The sequence below is a fragment of the Akebia trifoliata genome, chromosome 16 (genome assembly GCF_017979445.1).
Source record: "Akebia trifoliata isolate Shusen 1 chromosome 16, ASM1797944v1, whole genome shotgun sequence".
NCBI lineage: Eukaryota > Viridiplantae > Streptophyta > Magnoliopsida > Ranunculales > Lardizabalaceae > Akebia > Akebia trifoliata.
The window spans coordinates 5,868,693-5,889,566 of NC_141390.1; the positions used below are offsets into that span (position 1 = coordinate 5,868,693).

The window sequence follows — 20,874 nt, forward strand, 5'->3', positions numbered from 1 at the left end:
TTTGGAGGTCCAACTCCTAAAGTCCTTGAGACCTAAATATAATGGGGTCCCTTTCCTAGCAATATGACCCCTATGATTTAGGCCCAAAACAAAATCCCTTAAAGTTTGAGGGTAAACTCATTTTATTTATATCGATTTTCTTTTTTATTTAGTTTTCTAAAAAGAAAAATGACCAAGTCATAGATTACCACCTAAGGTGGAGAAGATAGAGTGCCTAACATCTTCCCTATTTTCTAAATAAATCCTTACCTAGATCTTAGGTAGGCTAGTGCCGAATCCATACAAGAGTCATTAAATGTCAAAATTTTAAAACTAATTTTTCTGGTGCCTTTCATACCCTATTCTAAAAAAATGAATAGTGGTGACTCTGAATCCACAAAGTTACTATCGAATTTGACAGTAATTAAAAATGAATTCGACACGATAAAATTCAAACCGCTCGTCTTCTCTGACAAAAATATGATAGAAAAATAAAAAAATACAAAAAATGACAAAATAAAACTCTACTTTCATTTTCAAACCAAATGAACCATAAAGATTATATTTTTTATGTTAAAAACTCAATAAAAACTTAAATCATACACACCTCTTCAAATTGAACGGAAAAATCCTCTAAAAAATCTTTTTAAACCTTCTTTGACATTTTCAATGCAAATGGTAGCTCTTACGCACTAATTGGATGCCAAAAATTGAATTTTTTGGAGAAGACAGTGGTGAATTTGGAGGTTAGAGTAGTTTAGGAATTTCGGTTGCCAAAAATGAAGGGAATGAGGTTCAGGAACCATTTAGAAAGGAAAAATTTACTAAATGTCTTGTTAAGCTACCCAAGTAAACTTAAGGACTACTTAGAAAGAAACCCTTTCTTGTGGGTCCTTTAAGTTATTTTTCCAAAAAATAAAAATAAAAGATAACATGATTTATATTAGGCTTTTTAATTTTTTTTTGTCTATATATATTTCTAAAGCAAGATAGTTTTTATCCCATAGACTACAGTAAAGCTTGAGTTTGCGTCTTAGTATGAATTTTATATATTTCGGGTGTGATAAATAATTTAGGGTAAATTACCATTTTGTGAATTGAATATGAAAAAATCCCTATTCCAACTCCTTGTTCATTTTAATTCCCAAAACATGAAAAGTGAGATTATATGTTTTTCAAAGTGACCCTCTCACTTGCTTAAAATAAAGAGATTGTTGCAAACCTGTGAGATCGTCACTTTTATAACCAACGAGATTGTCACTTTGAAAAAAAAGTCAACAGTTTCACTACTTTAAATCAGCGAGATCGTCAACTTGTGATTTCGATCTGCCTGTTTTGGGAATTAAAATGAAGAGTTTCTTGGAATGGGAATTTTGTCAAAGGATGATCAAATTTTGGGAAATTTCTCAATTATTTAAATAATTGGAGTGATACAAGTAAAATGTGAGGTGCCACTAAAAGCACTCTTAACAATAAATCCAGAGAACCGCATAGAGCAAACCAGTATCATCAATCGGATCTAGTCAGTTGGGTACCCATTGATTCCTCTCTCATCACGTGCTCTATGTACTGTCGTAATCGCAATTTCGCAAATGAAAACCTGTTGAAGAAACAAACAAATTTTGTTGTTACGCTCTTTCGTTAACCTTAACACTGCGAAAGTCAAGAACCTCTCTCTCTATCTGACAGTGAGATTTGATGAGAAGAAGAAGAAGAAGAACGAGAGAACAAACAAACAAATATACAGACAACAACAACAATCACACCTGAAACCCTCTCTTTCTCTCTCTCTCTCTCTAGTTGAGAATCTCTGCAGCTGGTTGTCCTCGCATGGCGATCGTCCTTGGTCCGACTTTCGCGTCTCTTTCATCTCTCTCCCTCGGTAATTACGATCAAACCCCATTTTTGAATGGTTTTCTGTGAAGAAATTTCAAATTCCATTGACATCTAGAACAAAATATTCATGCTTGGATGGTCCAATTATGAGCCAATTTTTTTTTTTCCCTACAAGAAGGTGAAAAGAGTGGAAAAAAATGACACTTTTATGCATGTTTGCTTGATACCCAATTTTATCATGTTTTAGAGAGGACCCACCTTGATTTTATGAAGAAATTTAAATTTCAGAATTGGATCGGAATTCTATCACTAAGCCACAGATTCCAGAAAGATTCATGCTTTGATGGTTTTTGTAGGTTATCATCAAAGCTACACCTTTTGTTCAGAAAAGAAAAAAGTAAAAAAAAAAAAAAAAAAAAAAAAAATCCTTTTAGTTTCCTACAAGAAGGTGAAGAAAATGTCACTTTTATGCATGTTTGCTTGATACCCAATGCCATCTTCATGTTTTAGAGAGGACCCACTTTGATTTTATGTAGAAATTTAAATTCCGTAATTGGATTTGAATTCTATCAATAACCCACAGATTCCAGAAAGATTTATGCTCTGATGGTTTTTGTGGGTTATCATCCAAGCTACAATTTTTGTTCAAAAAGGAAAAAAAAAATCTTTTAGTTTCATATGAGAAGGTGAAGAGTCTGGAAGAAAATGGCACTCTTATGCATGTTTAATGGATACCTAATTCTATTTTCATGTTTTAGAGAGGACCCAATTTGATTTAATGCAGAAATTTAAATTTCAGAATTGGATCTGAATTCTATCATCAATTAACCGATTTTTGTTCTCCTAAATTTAGATTTTGAAGACTAACTTTTTTTTTGGGTTCCCGCCAAAAAGATACAACCTAATATCATATTATTTGAAGTAGTACTGTTTTTGTTCCTTTAACGTGTGCAGTATCTTTTGTTGGATGGCATTTTCAGGTTCTTCCAACTGTCAAATTTGCCAAAATGAGGGTATTTGTTATTCGATGTCATCTGCTGGGGCAATTACCTGTTGGGCCAGATCTCTTTTGGATGGTCGAAGGGCATCTGATCCTACAAGCCTAAGGTATGTTGAAGTTCTTCTTAACTCTGAACTAAAATTTATATGTGTTATTTGTTAGCCGAAGGCCCTTGTTCGGCTAAAAATGAAAAAATACTGTTTTTGAATGAGCATAATGAATTCACCCATGGACGCTGTAAGAAGTTTGAAATCACAAGTGATATAGAGAGTCCTGAATTACTGTATTCATTCTGTTCTGATCCACAATGGAATTTTCGGAATCTACAAAAAACCATTCTAGGAGAGGGTGAGTGCTTATCGTAAATCACAAGGTGCTGAAATTCCATTGAACAATCATATTCTTGATTAGAAACTTGTATCATAGAATCTTTTTTTTGATTAGTAAAATTATTTCAATAAAAGTGGTCAAACTAACCAGCTAAAGAGAAATAATACAGACTTATCAAAAAAGAAGAAAAGAAAAAAGAAAAAAGAAAAAAGAAAAAAGAAAAAAGAAAAAAGAAAAAAGAAAAAAGAAAAAAGAAAAAAGAAAAAAGAGAGAGAAATAATACAGATGAACTAACCAACATTAATAAGACAAAATACAACAAATCTGATCCCACCTAACTAGAAAATTCTCGCAGAAGATCCCCTTAAACTCCCCAAAATCCTTACACCAAAAAAATAAAAATACATCCAACACTGACAATACAACATCCTCAAGTGACTCCTTCCTTCGAAAACACGACAATTATGCTCTTTCTAAACCCCCTGACAAATGGTGAAAAGTGTCACACTCCACAACAGACTCTAGTCCACAAATGAGTTGCCCCACGCAGGCCAAGCATGAGATGCACTTTTTACAGATCACGGGAAACAGCCCACCAAACCAAATAACCCAATAAAGTGCTGCCAAATTTGACTTGCAAAGGAGCAATGGATATGATTTGCCGATCCTCACTCCGCATGCACATTGGAAAAATATTAGGCACCACAATTCCCTGTCTCATAATCAGGTCCATCAAAAGAATTGTACCTTAGGCTGCACACCAAAAAAAAAAAAAAAAAAGCAACCCTTGATGGAACCCTTGGGCCCCATATTGACACTGCTGGGAACGTGTGATGAAGCTGCTCCACAAAGGACACATAGAAAGACTTTGTCGAGAAACAATTCTGAAAAACCCTATAATGTCGATTTAAAAAGGAAGTTTGTAGAATTTCTTGAGATAGTTTCTACTTAGGCCTTCACTTGTTCTGCTTGAGAAGGCCATTTTAAGAGACTTCATTATGGCTCCATCGTCTCTCATCACTTCACCTACAACCTTCAAGAATTTGCAATGTTCAAGGTTATGCCTTTTTTATCATGAAGAGAGTATACCGGCAGTTGCTGAAGAGAGTTAATTGTCTTTTATCCTTTAGAGAGGAATTTAGTGAAAGAATAAAGAGAAACCTGAACATACCCAAACGTTCAAAACTGATAGAAATTGAGTCTGCTGAGTGTCTTGGTTTTGTTGGAAAATAAAGTGCAATTGGATTAAGAAATTCCAAATATGAAGTGATAGAAAACCAAAAATATAATGTTGCCTTGAACATGATTGAATTGATGTCGACCTTTGCTTTAAAAGATTCGGTTATTCCTCTCCTTCAAAGTTACCCATTACACAACGAAATGAAGAAGTCTCCAAAGGCTATTGCCTCCATAGAGAACATATCAAACACTGACTTGGGAGTTGGGACTAATCCAACTAATGCCGAATTGCTGATGGAATTCTTCCTGCAATTCTCTAGAGAAGCTCACACGATTTGCATAAAATGTGAGAAGCTTCTCTCTCTCCCTCTCTTGTGGCCATCATAAGATTTTTTTTGCTAACTTAAACTAATTGCCATGCACAGTGGAGTTACAAATTTTTCAATGGCTTCTATGCTTTTTTTTTTTTACTTGTGTTTTCATTGGATGAAGTTAATTCTTCCAAAATTTCTGATATTTTTCTTTGACGTTTTTCTACTATTACATTCTTTAAGTGTTGTTGTCTTTAGCCCTAGATACAAGAACCCATTGTTCGGAAAAGTGCAAATCCATTGGTTGCCCTCAGGTCAGGATCTTCACCTTTCAAAAGTGTCAGTTGCTTCAGATTATTCAGACTCAGTTCCCGATTCATCTAATTACAAGAGAATTCGAGGCTACCATCCTCTTGAAGAATTGAAAGTATATGATAGAAGCAGGGAGACTATGCTCACTTCTGCAGAAATAGCAAGGACGACTGTTGAGGTGATCTTCTTACAGAATCAAAAACACAATTCACTTATTATATGGAATACTTGAAGTTAAAAGTTTGATTTGTACCACAATTTGAAATACACGTATCAAAGGCCAACATTGCTTCTTTTCTTAGGCTAACAGCAGCGCATTGCTGATACTCCCGGGAATGGTACACCGTGAACCACACGGACATATGTCATGGGCTGAATTTCAATATGTCATTGATGATTGTGGAGGTTTGGTTTTACGCCCTTTGTAAAGTACATGCATTGTTTGATTTTGTAGTGTTTAATGCAATATCATTAATTCTTTTTTTTTTTCGCCAATTTTTTTCAGACATATTTTTTGAAATTTTTGATGATGAAAACATCTTGCAAGATCGCTGGGCAGTTAATCCTGTGGTGAGGACATGCTATGGCCTTTGCACTTTTTTGAAATTGGATTAATATAGAATAGGAGTTGTGGACTTGGATACTAATACAAGTGTCAGACATGGTTATGAGTGTCAGATACTCCAATCATGAGAAGCCTTATATGCATATCCTTATAAGTAGATAAAGTAAATAAAATACTGAAATAGTGTTATTTTAAGTAGTGGTTTCAATGATTTCAAAATATAAAAATTATGCATTTGTCAAAGGAGAATTTATTTTCAAATAAGATAGTCTAACTGCTGTTTTATTTTAATACTTAGTTTGAAATTTATCTCCAAATTCTGTAGTCCTTCAAATCATCATTTCTTCTTTTACTTCAATGCCTTGTAGACCTTATTGCTCAACTAGTTAAAAATTTGACTTAATTTTTCTAATTCGCTTATGTGGTTTAGGTTATACTTCAATGCTTTTTTCCATTAATATAGTATAAGAGAAAAAGCTAATTTGATTGCTAATCTTGTTCCATTGCTTTCAGAATGTTTTGATCGGGATGGATATCCCAATGCACATGGATAAAGGGATAGCTGATAACCCTAGCAATACTCCTGATATTGGCAATAATGATGATGACCCTTTTGACAATGAAAGTTTTGAGGTTAGAAACAGCTTTTTCGTGGACATTTTTTTTCCTCCAGATTGAACTTGGAGACTGCCTTTGTAGTTATCGTTTTGGTATTCCTGAGTCACATTGGTCACGTGTGCTTCTGGTTCAAACAGGTTGCTGGTCCTGAAGTATCAGACACTCCACTTGACTGGGGGATGGCAGATAGTTCTCGTTCGGTCCATCCCGTGTATTTTGCAAAGTGTTTGACAAAGGTGATTACTGCTGAGATTTGGTGAATCTATAGTTTAACAAATATTAATCAAATGCAATATGTATAATTTATGTGCATGTATGGATGCATTCAAAACGATTTTTATTTCAGAAACTAAAATATTTTGTTATTTTTTATGGAGACATACTTGTGTCCAGACCAAAAATGTGAAAGAAGTTGTTGCTGCTGGTGTCCCACTGAGTGTAACTTTTACATTGTAAATTTTTAATTAATTGGATCGGATGGTCTTAACATCCAAATCTATGAACTTTTCTTAACTGTCAACCATGTTCTTTCCAACCATCCAAAAGAAGGTGGACAAAGGGAAAGGAGACTTATGTGCTTCTTTGGCCTGACCAGCCCTTCAAGTTGGTTAGGGTATAGAAATATTCGACATTGTTTGTCCCTACTGAAGTGTGTGAAAGATGGACTTAATATTCCTAGAAACTCTGACCATGAATTTATTCTTATCCAAAGAGATTTTGAAGATTCTCTAAAAGAGAGTTTTGATGCGTTGGTAATTCCGAAAACAAACATAATAACTTTAAATTTGAAGACTACATTTGATAAAATTACTATTTTATAGAAGGGCCTAATATAATTAAGAAAACAAATCCTATTACTAAATAAGGAACTGATATGTTGTATAGAACACAAAATAATAATAGGAAGGAGCTTACTTACAAAATCTATAATATTTTTTTTCTACTTTTGATCATAAGCTGCTATAACATCCAAGTAGAGAAGATTATCAGAAGAATAAGATGAAAAATAACGTGGATTTAGGTTGTTAGAGAAGATATGAGCACACACTTGATTTTTAACAATCTATGTTATTTGTAAGAGAAATGAAAGGAAGAAAGGAAAACTACAAAAGAGAGAAGAAGAATAGAAGAAAGAGATGATGAGAAATCTTTCGTAGTTCCCTATCTCAGTGTTTCATTATATAGTAATAAGAAGATCAACATGATACCTCCAATGAATACGATAGTCACTACGAAAACTAAATAATACAACATGATGACTAAATTACCCCCGAAGAGTAACATTCACTATGCTCAACTGGCCTAAAATACCTGAAAAAGAGGGCTAGAGATTGCTTTTGTCAACATGTTAGCAAGCTAGTCCTCAAACTTCATATATGGGGTGCACACTTTCCAGAATACAAATATTTTTTTTTCTCTCTATGAAATGTCGATCTAGCTCTATATGTTTTGTTTTGTCATGTTGCATTAGATTGTGGGCGATGCTAATAACCACCTTCTTATCGTTTTACAAACTCATAGGACCATGAAGGGAAAGGATAATGAGAACACTTACATAGTTCCCTATCTTATTGTTTCGTTATGTTGTAATATGAATATTACAATAATACCCCTATTGAGCACAATAATGACTAAGGAAACTAAATAATACAACATCATGACTAAATTACCCCCAAAGAACATTCACATTGCTCCCCCTCAAGCTGGGGCATACATATCACACATGAGCTTGCCTAAAATACCATGAAAAAGAGAGCTAGAGATTGTTTTTGTCAGCATGTTAGCAAGCTAGTCCTCAAGACTTCACATATTGGGTGCACGCTTGTCCAAAATTCAATTTGTTTTTCCCAATGAAATGTCCATCTAGTGCTATATGTTCCATCTTGTCATGCTGCACCGGATTGTGGAAAATTATCACAGTACAAACTCATAGGACCATGAAAAAGAAACCCTAGCTCTTTTAACAAAAAGCATTTTCAACCACACAAGCTCACATACACCATGAGATATGATCTAAACTTACCTTCCATGTGGACCTTGCAACAATGGATTGCTTCTTAGCCATGTCATTTTGAACTGAAATGCTCGTGATGTGTGAATCACACCATAACTAACAAAGGTTGCCATGGGGAATGAAACAAAAAGAAAATAAATTTATAATGCACTTAGACTTATGTTTGCTGGATAATAAGATCTACACAATTGAGCAATAAGCCTTTACATGAGGGTTGTAGTGCAGCTCAGAACATCCGTAGCTTTTCATGATTTATGGCTGCGTTTCTTTCTCTGATCCTAGCACCAAATTTTGGGATGAAGCTTTGATGATGATGATGATTCTTTTTTGGATCCTAGATGTTATCTAAGCTGATATTAACAAGACTAATGAACAAGTACTTTCCAATATTTTATTAATGATAAAACTAAATAGAATTATATATATGATTGTAAAGCTAAAAGTAATGAAAATTATGCATATCTTCTGTTCTTTACAATAAATTCCATCAATGAGGAAGGAGTGGAATAAATTATTATATGATGTAATTGCTTATAATAAGTTCATCAAAGTGAGGTTTGGTTATTTCTTTATCGTCTGTGCATCTAGTCAAATTCTCCATCTTACAAGAACATGTCTTCCTTGTCAGTGGATTCGCATAATTTTGTTCTTTCTAATTGAAACTATGTATTGTAGGCAATTAATACTAAGTACGGGAGAAGGATGGACCACCCATCAAATGGGGTTTCTATTCTGGGATGCCTCACACCTGCTTTGATGGATGATGAGCTGTATCTTAGAAGACTCTTCCACAGTAACGATAGCGATGGGTACTCAGACTGGAAAGGTACTCATGTCTCACATTGGAATTAATGATGCAATTTCCAAAGTCCTTGACAGACTGACCAAAAAAAGAAGAAGAAAAAGAATATAAGCATTATGATGGAATCAGTACTTGATTCGAGATGGTGATAATCTGTTATCTTCATAGAATTTAGCTAAGTGAACTGCTTCTATGTACTATTGGTTTTAAATCTCGGTCTCTAGTCTTAGTCAAAATTGAAAAATGAGAACTTGACCAAGGTTGGCAAACCAAGATAATGCTGACACCAACTTTGAATATTATTATAAACAGGCTTACCGATAAAAAAATAATAATAATAATAAATTTCGGGAACCCCATGGTCATGTTTCGCTGCAAGTTTTAGGGTCACCTCTTCATCCTTGATAGTGGAAACCTATTTTGCTGCGCACTTCTGCAAAATAATCACAAAAAGAAGCTTCATTTGGGGTAGCATACATATTGCTGCCTTACTCCTTCGTCGGCCAAACATCTCCAGGCATTTTTAAGAGTCAAAGCTTTTAATTGAGTTTATTATGTGCAGATGAACCTGAAAGGCAAGAGGAACAAGTGGCTGCTTCTTACCACTCAATTGGTGATTCAAATAGGACTTGTCATTTCTATTTTTTCTTTGTGATAGAATATCTAACCACGCTTAAGCATGCTTCCTTTTATTTGACTTTTCTCAATTGTGTGAAGATGGTGAAATCTTTAGTTCTCATTCTCAACATGATGGGGCCAACATAAGCTCCACACTCTACAAGTTGGATATTATGCGGATTGAGCTATTCTCTGTATATGGTGTTCAGGTAAGTATATTCCACTCTCTTGAGTATTTTGAACAAAAATATGCCTGTTGGTGCCAAATTGGCGATCTTAGCAAAACCCTATATATATATATATATATATATATATATATATATATATATATATATATATATAGATATCTAATGCTGAAAGATTGACACATCCTCAATTAGTTCGACAACAATGAAGAAAGTTGTAGTTAGTATTACCATATACTTAGGACTTCAAATATATTAAATACAAAATTTTATTTAAAGATCGACTGATATGCACTAAAACTCTAGAGACATGTATGATTTAGATGAATCCTCAATTAGGAGTGGTACTGTTACCTGTGCTTCATGCATGGTTTACTTGCACCAAGATTAAAACATAGGCCCCCTTGGAGGTATCACTGGGGAAAAAAACTCTTCTTGATGGGACTATACTGGCTGTTACGTCTTTATTCAAGAGGGGTTAATGGATTTCATTTCCCCTTCATTGAGATTCATGCCCTGCATCTACATCCATAAATATGGTAAAGTGCCATCACATGACTGATTGGGTCAACTACCTATTCGTTTCATAATTCGTATTAGATAATAGTATAATACTACATTGTATCCCTTGCTTATCACCTATCTAATACTTGACCTCTTGGACACAATTATGTATTCCTTTCCTTTTAATCTACTTTTCAAAGACCATGGTACTGATAAGCGGAATCCATGGCTAAAGTTCTCTTGCCTTTTCATAATGTTTTGGTCGAGACTTTCATTTTTTCTCTTTACCAAAACATTACCTTGAAACCAGATTTTAAACATTGACAGATTCCACACATCAGTTGAAGATCTCCTTATTCAAAGGGTAGCTCCTTATAATTGACCAGAATATTTTTTGCATTTGGTTTTTACCCATGCCTCCCAATTAAGCCGGAACAAATAAGTTTTGCCAATGTCGCAACTCTCACTAGCTGATTGGTAAAAGAAGAAAAAATAAAGTTGTAGAGGTATTATTAAGAAAGGGGGAGTAGAGGAAAGACAATAAAGTGGGTTAAAGGGGTAAAATAGGAAAGGTAATAAAGTTGGAGGGGGTATGGGGTTAAGGAGGAAAGATAATAAAATTGGAGGGATATTATTGAACATTGGGGGGGGGGGGGAAGACAATAATGCTGAAGGGGTAAAAGAGGAAAATAATAAAGTTTGAAGATGGGTAAAAGAGGAAAGATAGTAAAATTGGAGGGATATTATTGAAAAGGAGGGGGGAGGAAGAGAGCGAAGACAATAAAGATGAAGGGGGTTAATAGGAATTGGGTGGGTAGTGTGGACCCCACTCTAAAATTGTGGCTGGAGGGGACATTTATCCCCCATAACTGTAGCTGGAATGGGACCTACAATTGTGTTTATTATGTATACTGAATATTATGAAACTTAAAGAGTATTATATATATTTATTTACCTACATTATTTGTTAATAAACACATTTTTGTATGCAACACCACCTTCCCTATATTGATCAAAATATAAAAAAATAACCCCCTCCCCCCAACAAAAAATTGCTCACATTCACGTAATCCTTCTTTGATCTTGGCTCCCAAGAGTCCATATTTTCTGACTGCCAAGAATAATGAGCTAAAGATTATACGGTTAAGCACACACAATTGGGTTGATCTATGGTCACTACAGTCTCCCAAGTGGGACCCACAGGTGCCGATCCTAGACCAACTGACCTGTTTTACATGTTTGCTGCATAGTTATAAATTGAGAATGATCTACCACCCGTCCCATGATCCTATTGATTTGAGTACTATTCTTTTATTGATGATGTATGAAGGGAAAATAAACTGGTGTAGATGTCCTACTAAAAGATTTTTAGGTTATAATCATATCTTCTGGTTTGTTGCAGTCAGTGATCAATTTGGAAGATTTTCAAGATGCTGAACCGGATTTCCTTGTACATTCTGCTTCGACAATTGTAGAGCGTTTTACTGAAAAGGGGATGAAGTGTAAATTTGCACTTAAAGCTCTCTGCCGTAAGAAGGGTTTTGATGTCGAGGTAAGACCTTTTTGTTTTACTTAGTTCTGAAAAGTTGTTCTTTGTTCAGGATAATGTTCACTATTTCAGATATATATGCATGTATATGTTTATGTATGTAAGGACTTTTCCCCTTAAATGCGTAATATTTTGTAGTATTTTTGTTATTTTTTGAACATTATTCTTCCCAGGTTCTCTCTCTCTCTCTTTCTCAATATATATATATATATATACATGTATGTACATATATACATGTATGTATGTATATATGGGTCGCGATTGGGGGACAACTATTTATTACAATGATTTTTACAACACGTTCAAGTGTGGTTTGAGATGGTGATCCTCTGCCTGTGGAGGCAAACCCTCAACCGAGAACTGTGAAGGAATCTTCTTTATGGTTAGGGGAACCCTCGGTTTCCTTCTCAGAGGAGGACATCAAGATTGGCTCTGAGAGGTTTAATTTTGCTGTAGTAACAAAGTTCTCTAAGCCTCGCTCAGGTGGTAATCTTTTCCGGCCTGGGGTTGAGACTATTAGAAAGGTGATCCGAGGGTGGAAGCTTGTAGGAAATTGTGAGGTGTTAATGTTGGACTTTCGTCACATTCTCCTCAACTTCTCAGTCCAATCTGACATGATCACTGTTTGGCTAAAAGAAATGATTATTGTTGAAGACTTTGGGATGAGACTTTAAATGGATTCTTCACTTCCTGCCATCCGAGAACGATTCTTCTTCTATCCCGAGTTGGACCACTTTTCGAAAACTCCATATTTTTTGCTACAAAAAGGTTACAACACAGTTTAGTGATTTCGTTAGCTTACTTATGGATAAAAGATTAAAAGGAAATTCAGGAATAAATAAGTTAGAAGTGAGTGACATGGAATTGGTAGGATGAAGATCACTAGTGCCAAGGATAGGGTGAGAAGAATCATCAGCTAAAACAATATGAGATCTAGATGGACAAAAAATAGGAAAATATAAAAGAGATATCAGACATATGAGCACTATCACCAGATTCAATAACCCAGGAAGATGAAGGGGATCGAGCAACTACACAAGCAAAATTACCTATATTGACCATAGTTGTTGTGGGAGCAAATGAGGGGAGAAGGTGGATCGGACAACTTCTGAAGGATCTAACTAAGTTGAGTGGTAAGATTGTCTTGAGACTCAGAATCAGTAATTGGGAGTTTGGAAGCAGAAGGTTGAGTGATAGATGCGGATGACGTATCAGCAAAAACAATATGGACATAGTCAAGACGACCCCATTTGTCCCAACAATAATTCTCGGTATTCCTCGTCTTACCACAATAGTTTCATTTCCAAGTGGACTTATCAATACCACGGTTAGAGACACTACCACCACTACGATTACCATTATGACTACCACCATGAGTACCACTGCATCCAATACGAGGAGTCCCACGAGTACCATCACTAGTGACTAAGGCAGATAATTCCTTAAGAGGAATTGAGTGCATATGTGAGGCCCTCTGAAGACAAGAATATGCATTTGCTGCAATGGAAAACTGTTCACCCGCCAGAATCTGATCCTTGAAGACATTGTACTTTGACTTAAGACCGGACAACAACAATGCAACTTGAAACTATTGTCGCTGAACTTCCACATCAATGCTCAAAGGTTGATAATGCAATATTTCTTCCCACATACTTTTCAGATTGTTGTAATGTTCACTTAGGGGTTTATCACCCTGTTTGGTAGCGAACATACATTCAAACAACTCAAACGCCCTAGTTACATTACTTTCTTGAGAGTACATCTCTGTAAGAGAGCTCTAGATCTTCTTTGCAATATCTAGGAGTTGGACATTGGAAGTCACAAATGGTTCCATGCTTAACCAAAGCCAGATCATAACCAATGAATTTTCACTCCACCAATCTTCATCGTTCCTTGAATCCTCAGGAGCATAATCATAACACTATAGAGAGCCAAACATTTTTCAATATATGGGCTAGAAGTTTCGTAATGGGCTGATTTTGTTTTTGTTTTTGTGAAGATGATCTTTATGGTGAGGAGATCATCCTCACAAAAAATCAGTTCATTCTGAAACTTGTAAACAGTTTACAAGTTGAAGAATCGTGGAATGTCAATTATTTGTAAACCACTTTTGATGGTGTTAGAAGTTTCAGAATATGCTGATTTCTTGTGAGGACGATCTCTTCACCACAGACATCATCCTCAAAAAAAAAAAAAAAGCCTATTTTGAAACTTCTAGCCTATATATTGAAAAATGTTTGGCACAATGTTTGGCTCTCTTTAGGGCCTCTGAATGCTTCCCTACACACACACACACACACACACACACACACCACACACATATATATATATATATATATATATATATATATATATATATATGGGTTAGTCTAGTGGCAAGCTGAGCCTTGATAAGCTCCTCAGGAAGAGTAGGTCAAGGGTTCGAAACCCCACAAAGCTATGAATTTCTTGGGGCCGCCCTCCAGAGTCCAATTAACCTATTGCACGTAGGACTTTCCGAGGGGGTGGTGCGTGTGACCGCGGGATTAGTTGCATCCTAAGGGTGGGGATACCCACGATATATGAGTCATAGTCAACTAATGTAATACTAAAAAGACTTATCTTGAAAATATACTATAAAAGTATAAAGATGAAACTTTACAGCAAAGTATCCTTGCTTATAAGAAAGTAAGTAAAGTGATTTACTATTCTTCGTACATCGCTGGTACACAGGACCTTTGTTTGTGCTACCAAGGTGGCACAGGACAGGCATTCTCCTAATGCGAATCCATCGAAGCTGACTGGGCAGGAGACCCATCTGAGCGTAAGTCTACCACGGGATATTGGTTTACACATGGGGGAGGAGCGAAGCTGGCACGCGGAGTCTAGCTACTACTACACGAGTCCCACACACCACTCCACAGCTCTAGGCTTGAAATTCAAGCTTCATCAGCTCTGACCGTATTGACGTTTGAACTCGCATTTATATATATATGGGTCCTTTTATCTGCTTTATACATGTTCTTTGGTCCCTCCTCTTCGAAGGTGTTACTTAAACTCATGATCTTGTGGTTGTGCCTGCGAAAGTTACCTTCTTTATAGCATTGAGATTCTTGGTTGTAGTACATGGAGGCTTAAGCATATTAGTCACTGGGGTGATTACATGTGTCGGCATGGAAGCTTCATTTTTGTGATATTCACGAAATGCAGGTCGTGCGCGCCTTCAATGAGCATGTCATGTGATAATTATGAAGTCAATCCAAATCTATAGACCAAATGAAAATAGATGACAGAAGTTAGTACCGTAGATGGATGCCATTGGGAACTCTAATGTAGAAAAACTTCGACAAAAAATGGAAAAAAGATCGAATCGAAAAAACTCCATTCCTTGAACCCCTCCCCCCCCCCCCCCCCCCAACCCACCCTTCTATCATAGTCTTCAATTCCTTCCCCAATTCTAACCAACTCAATACTTTCAAATAGCCTTCCAACCTCATCCACTTCCCTATCATTGAATGCCCTTCTGAAACCCAAGTCCCATGCCTCCTCACTACCCTCTCTAGTCCTAAAGAATGAGATATGTAGCCCTTTGTTTTGGGATACTCCATATAACTGAGGAAATTTGTCCTTTAACTTCTATTCTCTGCACCATAAGTCCTAGAAACGAACCCTACTCCCACAACCAATCTTGAACCTCACCTTATTCTGAAAACTAGGTAGAACTTCAAAACCCTTTTCCAAACTCCATAGTTGTAAGACCCCACAAAACCCTTACTATCCCATCCCCTCTCCTGTAACTTGAACTTCCCCACCATTATAACCTGTTTTCCACAGACTATATTCCTCTACCCAAAACATCCAAAGCCACTTCCCCAAAAGTGCAGTATTCATCCTTTCTATCTTCTAAAATCCAAGCCACCCTGTTCTCAAGAGAATAGACCTGATCCCAACTTACCATATGAAACTTTTTTTTCCTTGGCATGCCACAAAAAATCATGCATTAGCTTATCCAACTTCAGTTCAACACTACGAGGAATAGGAAAAGGGAGAGATAGTAGTTTGGGATATTGGCCAACATACTCTTAAATTTAATCAAAGTCATCTTTCCTCCGTTCGATAAATATCTTGCTTGCCAGAAACTCAGTATTCTGCTTTCCTACTCAATTATGGGATCCCAAATGGCTGAACTCCTATAAGAAGTCTCCAAGGGTAACCAAAGATATGTTGATGGAAGGGAACCTAGTTTTGACAAATAATCGAAGCGGCTTGCAGATCCACACCAGAAGCATCTCCTACAACAAAGATCTTTATTTTTTGAAATCCACGGGGAGTCCTAACACTGCCTTGACATACCCTAACATCCATCCCTCTTAGAAACCTCAACTACTCTAAAGATAAATCTAGAAACACCAATGTATCATCTACAAATTGTACATGAGATACCATTGGGCACTCTATGCTTCTTTAAAAATCAGAAATGCTATCATTTGATATTGCCCTCGATATCATCCTCCCCAGAACCTCCACCACTACAATGGAAAGGAATGGCGAAAGTGGATCTCCCTGTCTTACCCCCTTGAACTCTTGAAGAAACCCAATGGGGAACCATTTATGAGTATTGAGAAAGACGAGGATGACACACAATTCATCACCCAACAAATCCACTTCTAACCAAAACCCATTCCCCCTAACATATATCTCAAAAACTTCCAGCTTATATTGCCGTAAGCTTTCTCCAGATCAATTTTGCTCAATAGTCCCGAGAACCCCGAATTTCATCAGCATTCGTTTGCAATAAGTCCCCATTGAGAATTTTCCTTACCTTCACAAAAGGCCCTTGTGATGGCCCAATTATCCCATTCACCACTATCTTCATACTGGCAGCCATCCTCGAAGATATGATTTTGTACACTAAACCCACCATACTAATCGACATCAAATAAGTTAATTCCTCCACCCTGGCTTTCTTTGAGATCAAGGTTACAAAGGTACAATTTAAACCATGATCTAAGAATCTCGATAAAAGTCTCCCACCGCTGCTAACAAATTTGTTTTGATCACATCCCAGCAAGACTTAAATAAAGACATTGTGAAACCATCAAGCCTGGGAGCCTTATCATTTCCCAGTCCCACTATGGCTTGTCACACCTCCTCTTCCCCAAAAGGTCTTTTTAGCCAAAACTGTTGTTGAGCAAAGATTGAAATGAAATTGGTCTAGATTGGGCCTCACATGATGTTCCTATGCTTACAACTTACCATAACCATTTACTGCTCCTGCGCCACCCCTCCTCTTCCACCTACCACTCCCCATTAATCTTCAATCTCAATATCTGATTCACCCTACTATGGCCATTTTCCAGATGATGGAAGAACCTTGTATTATTATCCTCTTCTTCCAACTTCTGCCTCCAACTGATCTCCTCCATATTGACCACCCGCTGGTATTGCTCCTTGAGATTAACCCTTCTAACCATGTCCTCTTGAGATCTCTCTCTCTCTCCCTCTCCCCCCTCCCCCTCCCCCTCCCCCTTACTCTCACATTCTGCAATCTCTTCCATGACTTCCTATTTTTTTTTTTTTTTTTACTTTCACTCTCCCAAACGTCTCCTTATTCCATCTCTTTAAGTTCTCCTTGATAACTTTCAAAGCAGCACCCCTGATCTGCCTGAAAAGGCAAGCCCCTCGCACCACCCTTGGATATAAGATCCGCATATTTTCAAATTGAAAGGGGACCGTCCTATGATGTCCCACTCCCACCTCCAAAGAGATAGGGCAATGATTTGAGGGTGGATTAGGGAGAGATTCTTGCAAGATCGACCTGAAATGCTATTCCCAGTTGGAAATACCAGAAAATGATCTAGCCTATTGAGTACCAATGATGCCTAATTATTCGATCACGTGAACCTGTTTCCACATAACGAATGTCAACTAGCCCATTCTGATTAACAAACTCACCAAACCTTCTCATCTTTGAAAATAAAAAAAAGATGGGAACAATGAGGATGGAGAAAGAAAGTAGTAGGAAATACTTAATTCAAGTAAGAAGTTAATAGAGAAGATTGGACTAACACCAAGATGGTCCCACACCACACTAATCACTGGAGAAAGAGCTTAGAAATTTCTGTAAACTAACAAGTATTCATTGATTCCCAAAATAAGAGAAAACAACACATATATAATGACCAACGTGATATCCTACCTCAAACCCAATTAAATCCTGTAAAATAGAAACAAATATGGAATAGAAACGACCCAAAAAAAAAAAAAAAAAAACCATCATGGGACACCTCATAAACCCCTACTTTAAAATATGGACCACTTCTAATTACGGGGGACTAACAAAATATAATAAAATTAACATTCCCTACTTTAAAAAACGTGGACCACCACTCTAGTAACTAAATAAAATAAAACATAAACATCCTAAAAGACTGGCCCATGAACCTGATGTTCCCATCACTCCCCCTTGGCACCCAATTTCAACCATCTGCAATGGTTTACTACCAACATTTTTGGAGGTGGGAAACCATAATGCATTAGGGAACTTCTCTACGTACATAGAGACTTCAAATCACTGCCAATTTTTGAACATTGTTCTGGGTCAAAAGATTTATATAGTTTACTACATCTTGCATCATTTCCACTGATATCTGTAAATACTTGTTACTTTTGAGGCCTAGATTAGATCTAACTTACCAGAGCTGATCTTTGTGTTCCATTCAGGGGGCAAATCTCCTTGGGGTTGACAGTCTTGGCATGGATGTGAGAATTTTTTCTGGGGCAGAAGCCCAGACCCTTCGTTTTCCATTTAAATCTCGGGTAGTCAACTTACTTTATGTTATCAGTTTTAATATGTATTATGATTCCTGCTTTGTTATCTTGGTTCAAGAATTGACTAAATTCATATTGTTTTCCAGAGAAAGCTATCATAAGTTATACCGAATTTATATTTTTCATTTATCGCAAAACTAATTTCCTGAATATTTAATCTGTACTCTTGAGCATTACAGGCATTGATTAGGAATCTGATAGGGGTGAAGTGTCACACTAGGGAATCTCAAGCATAGCATTTTTTTAGGTGTTTAACTGTAATTTTTTATTCGAAAAGTTGATATTTTAATTTAGTATGCAATTATAATCAACCATGAAATATGGGCATATATGGTTCAAACTTCAAACTTCAAACTATCTCTTCATCTCGAAATGTTTCGGCTGACACATTTCGTTCTCAGGTTGATTGGAATAACAAGGTTTACCTTGGAATGTCTTTAGTATCCCAACTCAAGAGTTACCTCAAGAACAAGAACTTCAAACCATTAGTACATAATTATGACTAAAACTATGAGAAATCAAAGTTTTTGTTTTTTGTCCCATTACATATGGAGCATACTCCTTACGGTGATGTTTTGTATTCTTTTTCCTCAATTTTTGTATACATTATAGTTGTATAATTTGTCCATGATATAACATTCAATTTACATACAATCTCAGGCTCTTCTTGTTGTACTAGTTTTTTTTTCTTCTAATTTCTATTTTTCTCTCTATGTTAACCTACACCTCTGCTTCTCCTTCTAGTATTAGAGCAGTGTTATGCTTTTAATTAGAAGTTAGAAAGTATGGAACTATTGATATAATACAATTTCGTTTGGAATTTGGATTTGAATATATGTCTGGGTTTATCTTCTACTCTCTTGGTCAAGATGTCTTGGATTTTCACATGAGATTAACTGCAGACCACACTTAGCAGTACCTGAAAAATGTTGGCCTTCTCTCATACTATTGCATGATTGCTAACCCCTATTCTGATGCCGTCCCTCATAGGCTATTTTGTCTATGAGTTTTGGAACATAGATACAAAGTGTTTACACTTGGAAAAAATGGGATTCATAGATACTGGGAAATATTTTAATTTAAATACTCAATATAATAATGATAATAATAGTAGTAACATTAAGAATATAACAATAATAATAACATAATAGTTAGGTTATAGTAGCATATAAGTTGGTATGTAGTGATAAATTTAGTGAGATTCTATTGCCACACCAAAGAATTAACACACATCTTGGTGGCATTAGCAAAAGTTGATGTGGCAATATAAGCTCTCTAATTTTAGTAAGCGGCCTTATTGATGCACAGGTTAATGTATATTCATTTCTGATACCCGTTGGGATATGAACCTGTGCTAAGTATTTCATACCCAATTTAGAATTTTCTTCTGTTTACAATTTTTGTGGAAATTGTCTCTTGGGGTACGTTACATTTAATGCTGTTGTATAAGGTTTGTAAATGGGTTTTGCATGATTTGGAGATTGAACATAGACTGCTAAAGAGCAATTATTTTTCTCATTTAAGGTTGAAATGAAATCTCATCCCCATTTTTGTTTTGTTTTTTGGATGGGGTTCATGTGTGCAGGCTACATCCGGAAGTGCCGCTGAGAAGAAGATCCAACGAATGCTGTTCCCTAGATATCACAGGAAAAAAATAAAGACTCAACTTGACGAACTCAGGGACCCAGATTCCTTTTAAACTTTTTTCTTCTTGTTATATGCCCAAGGGAATCAATTTTGAAATAAATAACAAGCTCAATCTCAAATCTTTTATTTTCATTGCAAGTGAGAACCCAACTTCACATCATCATGCACCTCTCCTCCATATGAGTTAGAGTCTCTGAGCAGGAGAAAGGGGAAGGCATCAATAGAGTAGATTTTATTTTTCATTTTCCAACTGTTTTGTGAGGATTAATATGGCAGAGACAATCAGCATTCAAAGATGGCGCCAACAACAGAGGTACAGAGTCTCTAACCTAACCTCATATATATCAATGAAAGTTAATATTGTCTAGTATGGTTCAACTATGGCCTTTATATATATAGGTTGAATACACTTGAGAAATCAAAAATAAAAAAAGTATAGAAACTTCTAAATCTATAACATTTACTTCTTCTCTTAGGAAACCCAACTCAAAAATAGAAAGTATCCTACTCTTTAGAGAAAATTAATTAAAAAACTTCCAAATTACTTAAAACTGAAATAAACTAAACGCATAGGACTTAAATCAATATTGGATTGAGTATGGACCTAAATTGGTC

At 36.1% G+C, this 20,874-nt stretch overlaps 1 protein-coding gene across 3 annotated transcripts; it reads left to right on the forward strand.

Moving 5' to 3' along the window:
* Nucleotides 1–1,549: 1,549 nt before the first annotated feature.
* Nucleotides 1,550–20,509, forward strand: LOC147382426 (Pentatricopeptide repeat (PPR) superfamily protein). Of its 3 annotated transcripts, none has more exons than XM_086427439.1 (13): nucleotides 1,551–1,861; nucleotides 2,796–2,922; nucleotides 4,879–5,125; nucleotides 5,250–5,352; nucleotides 5,453–5,517; nucleotides 6,026–6,145; nucleotides 6,268–6,366; nucleotides 8,820–8,970; nucleotides 9,509–9,559; nucleotides 9,664–9,773; nucleotides 11,656–11,805; nucleotides 18,505–18,600; nucleotides 20,198–20,509. In XM_086427439.1, the coding sequence occupies exons 1-13, from the start codon at nucleotides 1,810–1,812 to the stop codon at nucleotides 20,309–20,311; spliced, it is 1,485 nt and encodes a 494-aa protein (XP_086283565.1). In that variant the 5' UTR covers nucleotides 1,551–1,809; the 3' UTR covers nucleotides 20,312–20,509. The 3 variants fall into 3 exon arrangements, with proteins under 3 accessions (XP_086283567.1, XP_086283565.1, XP_086283566.1); XM_086427440.1 differs by having other exon boundaries at nucleotides 1,557–1,861; nucleotides 4,894–5,125; XM_086427441.1 differs by lacking the exons at nucleotides 18,505–18,600; nucleotides 20,198–20,509 and adding an exon at nucleotides 14,515–15,122 and having other exon boundaries at nucleotides 1,550–1,861.
* The last annotated feature ends 365 nt before the right edge of the window (nucleotides 20,510–20,874 follow it).

Bases quoted from the DNA above. Each gene is read 5' to 3' on its own strand.
- LOC147382426 (XM_086427439.1), top strand. From the start codon at position 1,810: ATGGCGATCGTCCTTGGTCCGACTTTCGCGTCTCTTTCATCTCTCTCC. The intron at 1,862-2,795 runs GTAATTACGATC...TGGCATTTTCAG, and splicing joins TCTTTCATCTCTCTCCCTCG to GTTCTTCCAACTGTCAAATT. The intron at 8,971-9,508 runs GTACTCATGTCT...TATTATGTGCAG, and splicing joins TGGGTACTCAGACTGGAAAG to ATGAACCTGAAAGGCAAGAG.